This window comes from Tachypleus tridentatus, chromosome 10, assembly GCF_004210375.1.
Source record: "Tachypleus tridentatus isolate NWPU-2018 chromosome 10, ASM421037v1, whole genome shotgun sequence".
Classification (NCBI taxonomy): domain Eukaryota; kingdom Metazoa; phylum Arthropoda; class Merostomata; order Xiphosura; family Limulidae; genus Tachypleus; species Tachypleus tridentatus.
In genome coordinates this window covers 6618521-6632712 of record NC_134834.1, presented here as the reverse complement: position 1 = coordinate 6632712, position 14192 = coordinate 6618521, and the positions used below count along the sequence as shown (strand labels likewise).

Genomic DNA, 14192 nt, shown 5'->3' with positions numbered 1-14192 from the left:
GTAGCACAATGTGGCAAGGAAGGTTTCTTATTCTTGTAACATATTTTAACCTTTCATGACAGATAATTAATCTTACCTGACTACAAGTGGGCTTCAGGAAATGTCTGATGGGTTTCCTGTTTTATACAGCTTAAACTAGTACCTGCTGGGTCAAGTGACTAATGATTTGAGACATACACACACACTTAACTGTTAGATGTCTACATTAAAGAGGAAACACTTGCTGACCTTTGGTAACGTTAATTTATTGTCTTTCACAAATTGGCGATATGCTTGAGAAATGTGCATCGACTTTAACTCAGGGTCCTGAAATATAATTGTAATTAATTAATTACCTGAAATACTGAAAAATCAGTTATACTATAAAAAAAACAAGTCGTTTCATAACTGATACTCAGTTAAACAAAACTCACTGTAGCAGAAATGTGAAATTACAGTTTTAAAGTGGTATAACATTCTTCTAAAGTACAACATGTAACAACATAAACAGAAGAATATAGTGCCTTAAAACAGTAGGTAACTGTAATAGATTAAAACAACAGGTAACTGTAATACCTTAAAACAATGGGTAACTGTTACAACTTAAAACAATGGGTAACTGTTACAACTTAAAACAGTAGGTAACTGTAATACCTTTAAACAACAGGTAACTGTTACAACTTAAAACAGTAGGTAACTGTTACAGCTTTAAACAACGGGTAACTGTTACAGCTTTAAACAACGGGTAACTGTTACAGCTTTAAACAACGGGTAACTGTTACAACTTAGAACAACGAGTAACTGTTACAACTTAGAACAACGAGTAACTGTTACAACTTAGAACAACGGGTAACTGTTACAGCTTTAAACAACGAGTAACTGTTACAACTTAGAACAACGAGTAACTGTTACAACTTAGAACAACGAGTAACTGTTACAACTTAGAACAACGAGTAACTGTTACAACTTAGAACAACGAAGTAACTGTTACAACTTAGAACAACGGTAACTGTTACAACTTAGAACAACGGTAACTGTTACAACTTAGAACAACGGTAACTGTTACAACTTAGAACAACGAGTAACTGTTACAACTTAGAACAACGGGTAACTGTTACAACTTAGAACAACGGGTAACTGTTACAACTTAGAACAACGGGTAACTGTTACAACTTAGAACAACGAGTAACTGTTACAACTTAGAACAACGAGTAACTGTTACAACTTAGAACAATGAGTAACTGTTACAACTTAACAAGTAACTGTAATAACCTACCAAGCCCATTGAAGTTGTTGAGTTTTCTTTTTGTTAGTCAAAGTGTCTTTTCATCCATAATTTGGGAATTTTGAAACCACAAAGTTGGTTTTAAATACCAAACAATTCTCTGGTTCTTACCAGTTGCTTTTTTATTTTCCTAAAGTTAAAAATTATACATGTTAAACTGATGTTCACTAATGAGGTTTATGTTAATATAAAACAAAGAATTTTCAAAATAAAATACAACCTTTCTTGAAAATAGTGCCTCAAATATAAAGACAAATATATATTTTTAATGTGTGATTTATGATACTGTATTATTAGGAAACAATAAGAATAATTATGACAAGTTAATCAGAATGCTATAAAAGTATATTAAATGAAAACATGAAAATTTACTGACAGTTTGGTTTGTAAGAAATATTTTAACTTTCACCTTAACAGGAACAACTGACACACACATTATAAAACAATAAAGTGTTAATATTAGTAAGACAACTCTGGCACATAAAGGTTTCACGTTAACTTTATGAAAGGTCAAAATCTATTACATATTGAATTTGCAAAGATTTATCTCTAATTGTTAAATACAAACTATATCATCCCAGAAATCAGAATCTAAGAGTGTCTTGATTAATGAACTTCAATCCAATGGGGCACAATTACACTACTTTTGTCATTGGAGTTGTATAACTTTCTGATCCTCATCTCTACACTGTTTTTGGTATTTGTCCACTTTCTCTTGTTTGCCAGTTTCTCACTTGATGTCTGTTTCTGTGCCACATGACCTGCCCAATTCCTTCTTTGTTCTTTAATATCAGTGAGAGGTCATTTACTCAATTTCCTTTCTGATCCATTCATTTATTTTAGATGTCTTGTCTGGTGATACCAAGATCCATGGTATGTTGTTGCAGTTTGACCCGGTGATACCAAGATACATGGTATGTTGTTGTAGTTTGACCTGGTGATACCAAGATCCATGGTATGTTGTTGTAGTTTGACCTGGTGATACCAAGGTCCATGGTATGTTGTTGTAGTTTGACCTGGTGATACCAAGATCCATGGTATGTTGTTGTAGTTTGACCTGGTGATACCAAGATCCATGGTATGTTGTTGTAGTTTGACCTGGTAATACCAAGATCCATGATATGTTTTTGTAGTTTGACCTGGTGATACCAAGATCCATGGTATGTTGTTGTAGTTTGACCTGGTGATACCAAGATCCATGGTATGTTGTTGTAGTTTGACCTGGTGATACCAAGATCCATGGTATGTTGTTGTAGTTTGACCTGGTGATACCAAGATCCATGGTATGTTGTTGTAGTTTGACCTGGTGATACCAAGATCCATGGTATGTTGTTGTAGTTTGACCTCGTGATACCAAGATCCATGGTATGTTGTTGTAGTTTGACCTGGTGATACCAAGATCCATGGTATGTTGTTGTAGTTTGACCTGGTGATACCAAGATCCATGGTATGTTGTTGTAGTTTGACCTCGTGATACCAAGATCCATGGTATGTTGTTGTAGTTTGACCTGGTGATACCAAGATCCATGATATGTTGTTGTAGTTTGACCTGGTCATACCATGGTATGTTGTTGTAGTTTGTCTTCCTTTCTTTTTGTAAAGGACAAGTATCACTACAATCCATAATTAACGTAAACTTAACATGGAACTCATTTTCTAATGAAGATTGACGTAAGGGTTTGACAGTGTAGTAGCTAATACATTAGTACTGTTTATACAAGTTTTATTGTTTTACTATTACTTTATTTTTATAAATCATAAAACACCATTTCAGTATGAACAGAACCATTCAATGTAATACTTACATATTTCTTCAGAAGTTTCTCTAACTTTTCTCCTTTTGATGGATATTGCTGTAGATGTCGTATTTCCCGTGGGATTACGGTAAGATCTTGTATTGAAATAGGTATGAACATGTCTGGAGTCAGTTGGTCATCTCCTGAAATAAACATTTTACGAAGCTCCGTGCTTGTTAAGGGCTGTGTGTTATTTGTACTTTGACTAAGTTTTGTTGCCCAGTCACAGAATCCTTTGGTGACATTTTCAATGTGATTTTCCTGAAGATTAATATTATTATGAAACAAGACACAAGTAAGGCTTAGTGAAATATAAATATTCAACCTCAGAAATGAAACACCCAAATTAATTTATATTGGTTTTTGAACTGGAAAACCAAACATTTCAGTCTCAAAAACCTTTAAAGAATGATTTATAAATGAAGATGTCAGTAATTCTATTAGAATAAATACTTTTAATATAGAAGTAGAACCAAGGTGTTTCATAATAAACACATACACACATTTAGAACCAAGGTGTTTCATTATAAACATGTACACACATTTAGAACCAAGGTGTTTCATAATAAACATACACACACATTTAGAACCAAGGTGTTTCATAATAAACATATACACACATTTAGAACCAAGGTGTTTCATAATAAACATGTACACACATTTAGAACCAAGGTGTTACATTATAAACATATACACACATTTAGAACCAAAGTGTTTCATAATAAACATATACACACATTTAGAACCAAGGTGTTTCATAATAAACATACACACACATTTAGAACCAAGGTGTTTCATAATAAACATATACACCCATTTAGAACCAAGGTGTTTCATAATAAACATATACACACATTTAGAACCAAGGTGTTTCATAATAAACATACACACACATTTAGAACCAAGGTGTTTCATAATAAACATACACACACATTTAGAACCAAGGTGTTTCATTATAAACATGTATACACATTTAGAACCAAGGTGTTTCATAATAAACATACACACACATTTAGAACCAAGGTGTTTCATAATAAACATACACACACATTTAGAACCAAGGTGTTTCATAATAAACATATACACACATTTAGAACCAAGGTGTTTCATAATAAACATACACACACATTTAGAACCAAGGTGTTTCATTATAAACATACACACACATTTAGAACCAAGGTGTTTCATAATAAACATATACACACATTTAGGTTTACATTAATAAGAAAATACTGCACAGGGTAAAACATGAATTCAGGTATCATGCATTAAACAAATGTACTTTAAATTTCAATAATTATAAATTGTGTTTTGTAAGAGATCTATATGTACAAAGCTTGTTTATCTGATGACTTACTAATTCTTTTGACATCTCTGTCTGCTCATGGAGATATGTATCTTCATCTTTAGTATACTGTAATGTTTTAAGAAGGGACTTGTAGGGGCTTTTCGTGGTGACAGAACCTAAACTCCTTATCCTGAAAATGAATCATGTATCAAGTTAAATTACAAAAGTTTCTAATACAACAGTAAGACCATAACCCAAGAGGGTGTGACATAAACTGATTCCACTATTTGAATATATAAGTGTATTGTGTACTGGAAATATTGTGTTTTCTCAGTGTTGTAATATATATTTAGTGTTGTAATATATTTAGTGTTGTAATATATATTCAGTGTTGTAATATATATTTAGTGTTGTAATATATTTAGTGTTGTAATATATATTTAGTGTTGTAATATATATTTAGTGTTGTAATATATATTCACTCTCTTCTTCAAACGTTTTAATTTCTAACTTTGTTCTCTTCTAAGTTCAATTATAATTTACCAATACTATAAAAAATACATGATTAAAGTATGTACTACTAAAAACACATGATTAAAGTATGTACTACTAAAAATACATGATTAAAGTATGTACTACTAAAAATACAGGATTAAAGTACATACTACTAAAAATACAGGATTAAAGTAGTACTACTAAAAATACATGACTAAAGTACGTACTACTTTAATCATGTGTTTTTAGTATGTACTACTAAAAACACATGATTAAAGTACGTACTACTAAAAATACACGACTAAAGTACGTACTACTAAAAACACATGATTAAAGTATGTACTACTAAAAACACACGACTAAAGTATGTACTACTAAAAATACATGATTAAAGTATGTACTACTAAAAATACATGATTAAAGTATGTACTACTAAAAATACAGGATTAAAGTACATACTACTAAAAAATACAGGATTAAAGTAGTACTACTAAAAATACATGACTAAAGTGCATACTACTTTAATCATGTGTTTTAGTATGTACTACTAAAAACACATGATTAAAGTCACGTTACTACTAAAAATACACGACTAAAAGTGCGTACTACTAAAAACACATGATTAAAGTATGTACTACTAAAAACACACGACTAAAGTACGTACTACTAAAAATACATGATTAAAGTATGTACTACTAAAAATACAGGATTAAAGTACATACTACTAAAAATACAGGATTAAAGTACATACTACTAAAAATACAGGATTAAAGTAGTACTACTAAAAATACATGACTAAAGTACGTACTACTTTAATCATGTGTTTTTAGTATGTACTACTAAAAACACATGATTAAAGTACGTACTACTAAAAATACACGACTAAAGTACGTACTACTAAAAACACATGATTAAAGTATGTACTACTAAAAACACACGACTAAAGTACGTACTACTAAAAATACATGATTAAAGTATGTACTACTAAAATACATGATTAAAGTATGTACTACTAAAAATACAGGATTAAAGTACATACTACTAAAAAATACAGGATTAAAGTAGTACTACTAAAATACATGACTAAAGTGCATTACTACTTTAATCATGTGTTTTTAGTATGTACTACTAAAAACACATGATTAAAGTACGTACTACTAAAAATACACGACTAAAGTACGTACTACTAAAAACACATGATTAAAGTATGTACTACTAAAAACACACGACTAAAGTACGTACTACTAAAAATACATGATTAAAGTATGTACTACTAAAAATACAGGATTAAAGTACATACTACTAAAAATACAGGATTAAAGTACATACTACTAAAAATACAGGATTAAAGTAGTACTACTAAAATACATGACTAAAGTATCGTTACTACTTTAATCATGTGTTTTAGTATGTACTACTAAAAACACATGATTAAAGTACGTACTACTAAAAATACACGACTAAAGTACGTACTACTAAAAATACACGACTAAAGTACGTACTACTAAAAACACATGATTAAAGTATGTACTACTAAAAACACACGACTAAAGTACGTACTACTAAAAATACATGATCAAAGTACGTACTACTAAAAATACATGATCAAAGTACATACTACTAAAAATACATGATTAAAGTATGTACTACTAAAAATATATGATTAAAGTATGTACTACTAAAAATACATGATTAAAGTACATAATACTAAAAATACATGACTAAAGTACATACTACTAAAAACACATGACTAAAGTATGTACTACTAAAAATACATGATTAAAGTATGTACTACTAAAAATACATGACTAGAGTACATACTACTAAAAACACATGATTAAAGTACGTACTACTAAAAACACATGATTAAAGTAACGTTACTACTAAAATACTACGACTAAAGTACGTTACTACTAAAAAACACATGATTAAAGTACGTACTACTAAAAATATACGACTAAAGTACGTACTACTAAAAACACGTGATTAAAGTACGTACTACTAAAAACACGTGATTAAAGTACGTACTACTAAAAATACGTGATTAAGTACGTACTACTAAAAATACGTGATTAAGTACGTACTACTAAAAATACGTGATTAAAGTACGTACTACTAAAAATACGTGATTAAAGTACGTACTACTAAAAATACGTGATTAAAGTACGTACTACTAAAAACACGTGATTAAAGTACGTACTACTAAAAACACGTGATTAAAGTACGTACTACTAAAAATACGTGATTAAAGTACGTACTACTAAAAATACATGATTAAAGTACGTACTACTAAAAATACATGATTAAAGTACGTACCACTAAAACTACATTTCTAAAGTATGTGCTACTAACAAAAGAACTATTACATAATAAGAATATTGAATCATAATTACATGGACTCAATATACTTGATATTAACCTACATTATATTGATGAAAAATACTCCATAATTGAAGCATATTTGATGAATTTCATAAAATTTTACAAAGATAAATCGGATGTCCTTTCCAACTCCCAACTGTAACATCCGTTACTACAACTGTTTTTATCCAATTTTTTTTTAACTCTGTTAAATTTACTATTTCTACCACCATGAAGGAAGTCCATACTAAAATCCAACCACTCTGTTGAAAAGTAATACTGTCTAAATTACAGACAACTCCAACATTGCCAAAATTTGAATTTATGCCCCTTTGTCCTATTGTTTTTACTGCTAAACAGTAAAAAGTTTGATGGACCATAAATATCCTTAATAATATTAAACCCTGTAACTATGTCTTGTGTGGTCCTTCTCTTCTTGTGAGAAAACTAGTTCAGAGATTGTAGTCTCGCCTCAATGGACAATCTCACCATCCTAGGTATAGTTCTAGTGGGTTTTCTATGAACCTTCTTCAATGTCCTACTTAAGGAATAGAGCTCAAACCTGTACACCTAAATGAGGTCTTACAAATAATCTATACAGTGAAACAAATAATATCCCCTGTTTTCTACTCAATATTTCTACATGATTCCCCAAACCCTATTAGGCTTATTGCTAGCTATAATACACTGTTTTAATAATCTGAGTAACAATACCAAGACACAACCACAGAATTTAAAGTATACCCAATTCAACTATAATAATTATTTGAATTGTGGATAGTTTAACATGATGTGCACATATTGGCCTAATGCATCAAATATAAATCACAAACAGTAGAGAAGCCAGCACAGAGCCCTGAGACACACAACTTGTAACTATGATCCAATAAAGAAGTCAGCACAGAGCCCTGAGACACACAACTTGTAACTATGATACAGTAGAGAAGTCAGCACAGAGCCCTGAGACACACCACTTGTAACTATGATCCAGTAGAGAAGTCAGCACAGAGCCCTGAGACACACCACTTGTAACTATGATCCAGTAGAGAAGTCAGCACAGAGCCCTGAGACACACCACTTGTAACTATGATCCATTAGAGAAGTCAGCACAGAGCCCTGAGACACACCACTTGTAACTATGATCCAGTAGAGAAGTCAGCACAGAGCCCCGAGACACACCACTTGTAACTATGATCCAATGAAGAAGCCAGCACAGAGCCCTGAGACACACAACTTGTAACTATGATCCAGTAGAGAAGCCAGCAGAGAGCCCTGAGACACACCACTTGTAACTATGATCCAGTAGAGAAGTCAGCACAGAGCCCTGAGACACACAACTTGTAACTATGATCCAGTAAAGAAGTCAGTACAGAGCCCTGAGACACACAACTTGTAACTATGATCCAGTAGAGAAGTCAGCACAAAGCCCTGAGACACACCACTTGTAACTATGATCCAGTAGAGAAGTCAGCACAGAGCCCCGAGACACACCACTTGTAACTATGATCCAATGAAGAAGCCAGCACAGAGCCCTGAGACACTCCACTTGTAACTATGATCCAGTAGAGAAGCCAGCAGAGAGCCCTGAGACACACCACTTGTAACTATGATCCAGTAGAGAAGTCAGCACAGAGCCCTGAGACACACAACTTGTAACTATGATCCAGTAAAGAAGTCAGTACAGAGCCCTGAGACACACAACTTGTAACTATGATCCAGTAGAGAAGTCAGCACAAAGCCCTGAGACACACCACTTGTAACTATGATCCAATAAAGAAGTCAGCACAGAGCCCTGAGATACACCACTTGTAACTATGATCCATTAGAGAAGTCAGCACAGAGCCCTGAGACACACCACTTGTAACTATGATCCAATAAAGAAGTCAGCACAGAGCCCTGAGATACACCACTTGTAACTATGATCCAGTAGAGAAGTCAGCACAGAGCCCTGAGACACACAACTTGTAACTATGATACAGTAGAGAAGTCAGCACAGAGCCCTGAGACACACCACTTGTAACTATGATCCAGTAGAGAAGTCAGCACAGAGCCCTGAGACACACCACTTGTAACTATGATCCAGTAGAGAAGTCAGCACAGAGCCCTGAGACACACCACTTGTAACTATGATCCAGTAGAGAAGTCAGCACAGAGCCCTGAGACATTCCACTTGTAACTATGATCCAGTAGAGAAGTCAGCACAGAGCCCCGAGACACACCACTTGTAACTATGATCCAATGAAGAAGCCAGCACAGAGCCCTGAGACACACAACTTGTAACTATGATCCAGTAGAGAAGCCAGCAGAGAGCCTTGAGACACACCACTTGTAACTATGATCCAGTAGAGAAGTCAGCACAGAGCCCTGAGACACACCACTTGTAACTATGATCCAGTAGAGAAGCCAGCACAGAGCCCTGAGACACTCCACTTGTAACTATGACCCAGTAAAGAAGTCAGCACAGAGCCCTGAGACACGCCACTTGTAACTGTGATCCATTTATTACTAATCTCTGCTTTTTACTTTCCAACAAATTTTATATCCAATTTAACATTTCCCTAACATGCACAGATTTATCTCTTGTGAGGCATCTTATCGAACACTTTCTGAAAATCAATGTAACACAAACGCACAGTGTTTCCTTTGCTAACTCCTGTAGTAACATTCTTAAAGAATGTCAGAAGATATATTAAACAAGACTTTCCCTTAGTGAACTCATGCTGGATCTTTGACACTACATCAAACTGCTTCAAGTGACTCTACAATATATCTTTTAATCACATTCTCCAAAACCTTCACAACTACTGATGGGTGGTGATGACTAGCTGCCTGCCCCTTAGTCTCTCATTGCTAAATTAGGGACAGCTAGTGCATACAGCCCTCATGTGGCTTTGCAAGAAATTAAAAAAAAAACACTTAATTTCCAAAATCTATGCCCCTCACTGCCAGACTCAAATGTTCCCAATGAATACCCCACATATTAAAATATCCCATAATAACACATTTTACAGCTACCATCCTGATCTAATTATACAGTTTCTCATTATCTTCTATTTTCTAAACTGGTAGTCTATAAGAAATCCAAATTACAACTTTTCCCTTTATATTCACTGACACTAACCCAAACTGACTGATGTATCTCAGAATGGCTTGTTCACCTGAAGATGATGGAAACATTGTTCTTTGCTTATAAATAAAAGTGTTAATACCCTACCAGCCGTTCTGAGATACATTTTATTTCAAGCAGGTTTTGTCACCAAACTGAATCAGTCTCACTGCTATTGTCTCCAATATGCCCCAACTCAACAGGATGTAACTCACTCCTCACACATAAAGCTATCCGGTTTTCCTTTGTTCAAGACTTTGTCTCTAGTAAATAATCTGGTCTGATATTTCAAAAAATAACATTCCTTCATGAAGACTGTTCAAATTCGTCCAAGTCTGTTTGTAACTTGTTATGATTGAAAGTTTGTCAGGTGAACTTTAGGTTGTTTGTATTCACACGAATGATATGGATTGAGGCAAAATTGGTAAATCAGCAGTCTGCCAATTGAAATTCTTGGGTATTTCTGGCTGTACTGAAAAGGTTGAGGTAATAGAGTAAAACTTGGTTTGACAGTTGAACAAATATTGAAATAATCTTTAATTAGAGTAAGTGCAAGATACTATGTTTCAATTACCATAAATTGAACTACATATTAGTATAGACAGCAACCAACTCAATAGTATGACTGAACAACAGTATTTCCACACAGCATTGGATAAGTTAGTTACTAAATTAATCAGAGTAATACTCTGTCACTAGTATCAAATCCAATAGAAATTTAAGGTGTATTTACAGATATTATGATTTAAAGTTAAAAGAAATAATTCTCTCTCTATTAGGCCTCACTTAGAATACTGTGCATAGTTTAGTTCTGTCCACTTATTTAAGAACAGATATCGAATTATTGGTGAGTTCAGTGAAAAACTATTAAGATGATTCTGGAGATGGAGAGATTAACATATAGTGATAGGTTTAACCTTTGTTAACGTATGTACTCTTCAGAACAATAGAGTAAACATTCTTGATGACGAGAAACCCACTTGAAATACAAATGTATCTCAGAACGGCTGGTATTGGTATTAACACTTTTACTGATAAGCAGAGAACAACATTTTGGCCTTCCTAGGTCATCTTCAAGTTAACCTTAGGAAGATCGAAATGTTGTTCTCTGCTTATCAATAAAAGTGTTAATACCCATACCAGCCGTTCTGAGATACAATAGGTTAAAATGTAATCTCATAGAAGTTTACAATGGTAAAACAATAAGATAAAGGTCCACAGCTTTATGTGCAATATTCTGAATGTAACAAGATAAAAATTCAAGGTTTGGAAAATACAGACTATGTTCTGTTTAAGATTTTATTTTTCTAATAAGGAAATTGACATGTTAAATGACTTGTGATCAGAAATAATGGGAGACCAGAACTTTAAGGAAAATGACATTTAAATTTTGACTTTTATCAAAGGTAAATGTGCAGAGACAACTATAAAGGGACAAATTGTTCCTTGTTGTCCATACATTATGAATAATATGGTTACTTAGGACAAATTGTCCCTTGTTGTCCATACATTATGAATAGTGTAGTTACTATATACATTATCCATTAACATCTTTACAAGCTAGAAGTTTCAAAATAGCTTCTTGATGTTCACCATGCTATAGACCAGTCACTTGATAACCATACTAAACTTAAGTCTGACAAGAGGTTGGAAAATGTACCGACTGGATTCTTCGTCACTGACAGAATTTTTTGTTCCACTTTCATCTCTGGCATTCACGTGATCATCTGTTTCTGGAAGTTCCAATTGGAGAATATCTTTCACAAAATGAAGTATCTAATACAAACAAAAACCAAACTGTTGTCAGTTTGATTCTGTAAATAGCATAATACAGGGTGGCCTGTAAGTTCCTACCCATCCATATGTTATTATAAACAACGTTATAATACTAATGAGTTGAAGGCAGCTGTTACCACGGCATTTGGAACAATAACCCCTGCTATGTTGAGGAAAATGTCTCACAGAACATGATGTCGCATAATATTATGCAGCGAGAATGAGGGACAGCACACAGATACACTGGATACATAAGATATGTGGATGGGTAGGGGCTTACGGGCCACTCTGTAGATATATATATTTATATATATAACAAAGTTTTTATTTGCTCAGTGGTTTGTTTTTATAACTTCTTCAGGTGTGATTTACTACAATAATTGGCAAACTTACGATGGAATTGAAAACTTAAAAGTTGTTCCATGCAAACGGTGACACAGCGACCACAAATAACACACCATAGCTATAGTGTATCATAACAATGTCTAAAAACTGTTTGAGTAAAGAATTTAACCATAATACATGTTGTTATAAAATACATCTAACCAGTGTTAGAACCACATCAGATTTTTAAAGAATACATTTCACATGCAGTCTAAAACCAACACAAATTATGAAATCTGCCCAAAGTGTCTGTTAAATTTATTATTTGTACGTGTATCAAAATGTTCAATAATAGTGACAGATATGATCATAAATAAATATGTTTGTGTATCAATCTTCTATTAACTAGATATGTCTACACTTAACTGTCACAGGTATGGGTTATCATTCAGATTTCTTATGAAATATTTAGAAATTGTTGCTCCATTAGTAATAAAAACAAATATTGACCAAATTAGCAATTAGGACCTTAATTTGTATTGAAAATTCTTACTAGTTCTTAAAACATAGGGTTTGTCTGTCCACCACCTTACTTTATACTCAATGCTACTAAATTAATAGATAATATTTAGTTAAAATGGCTGTTATTGTTTAAACAAATCTTATTACATGGAATATTACAACTAGAAAAACCCTTGTAAGCAGTACATATCTATATAAAACAAGGCTTCTTAATAGATTCACTAATTAGTGTTAAGTATAGCTTAAAACATGTATAACTACTCATTATTTTAAAGACGTTGAAAAAATCTAACTTCTACCTACAGATGGGTCCAATTGTGCTTGTAAACTTTCACAAAGTATTTGTTTTGATATTTCAACATTAGTTCATCAAAATCTTTCAGTCTTTTGTCTTGATCTTGATGCTTTGGCATTCTTTTACTGTATTTGTTAAATTTATCTTCAGGAATAACACTCTTCTTGACATTACTTGTTTTTGTATTTTCTGATAATTCACTGTTAGTATTACTCAAAGGTCGAAATGAGGAGCTTTCTGAACGTTCCATATCTTTGAACTTCCAGGATGAGACATCTAAGCTTTTGGAAAATTTCCAAGGATTGTTGTTTCCATAACAATACATGTCTGTTTTATAACATAAAATTTAAATATAAAATACGTATTATTATTTAAATAATTTAATATTCAATAACATTCATTATTATTAAAAATTAAAAGAAAGAAATATGTGGCATCCGTGCCACATTATAGATGTTACTTAAATCGCATATTAATAACAATATGGCTTCACTCTGGTAAGAACAGGGCAAATCCGAACAGCATATATGTAAATAATGGTTGAATTACAATTCAATTATTACTCATAATAGTAGTAACGCCAATTATCCAAATTTAAAGCGATAATATTCTGTTGTTTTTTAACATGTGATATAATTTATAAGTATTTCCTAATATTAAGCGTAATTACTGATTGCCGAAGCATAAATCTATAATTCCAGTCATAAGTTTCTACTTTTAAAAATACATATAATTTTTGCACTTAAATTAGGCCTACTTTTAACTCAATAAACTCTTATGCCTGAATGGACACGATTTAAACATAACTTTTATGATACTTCGTGTTGCCATAGCAACAGCCACGAGAAAGTGTGTTTTACTCTGGCATTTTGTTAATTGTTAAACCCAAAACTATACAATTATGTATTCGAAACCCTATTTTTAAGTTATAATCCGTCATAATTCGCCCCGAGCTACTTGCAGCC

The 14192-nt window shown here is 32.8% G+C and overlaps 1 protein-coding gene across 4 annotated transcripts in view; it reads right to left on the bottom strand.

Annotated features, from left to right (window-relative positions):
• LOC143228691 (uncharacterized) overlaps nt 1-14192 on the bottom strand; it is a 19735-nt gene extending 5543 nt beyond the window's left edge. The window contains exons 1-6 of one of the 4 annotated variants that reach the window (XR_013015418.1): nt 13236-13795; nt 11904-12086; nt 4418-4538; nt 3070-3321; nt 1256-1394; nt 229-306 (exon numbers count right to left, since the gene is read on the bottom strand). Coding sequence is in view for 3 of the 4 variants with exons in the window: in XM_076459957.1 (XP_076316072.1) it covers nt 229-306; nt 3070-3321; nt 4418-4538; nt 11904-12025 (573 nt within the window). In the remaining variant the exon portion in view is untranslated. The other 3 variants (XM_076459957.1, XM_076459958.1, XM_076459956.1) reach the window with 3 other exon arrangements.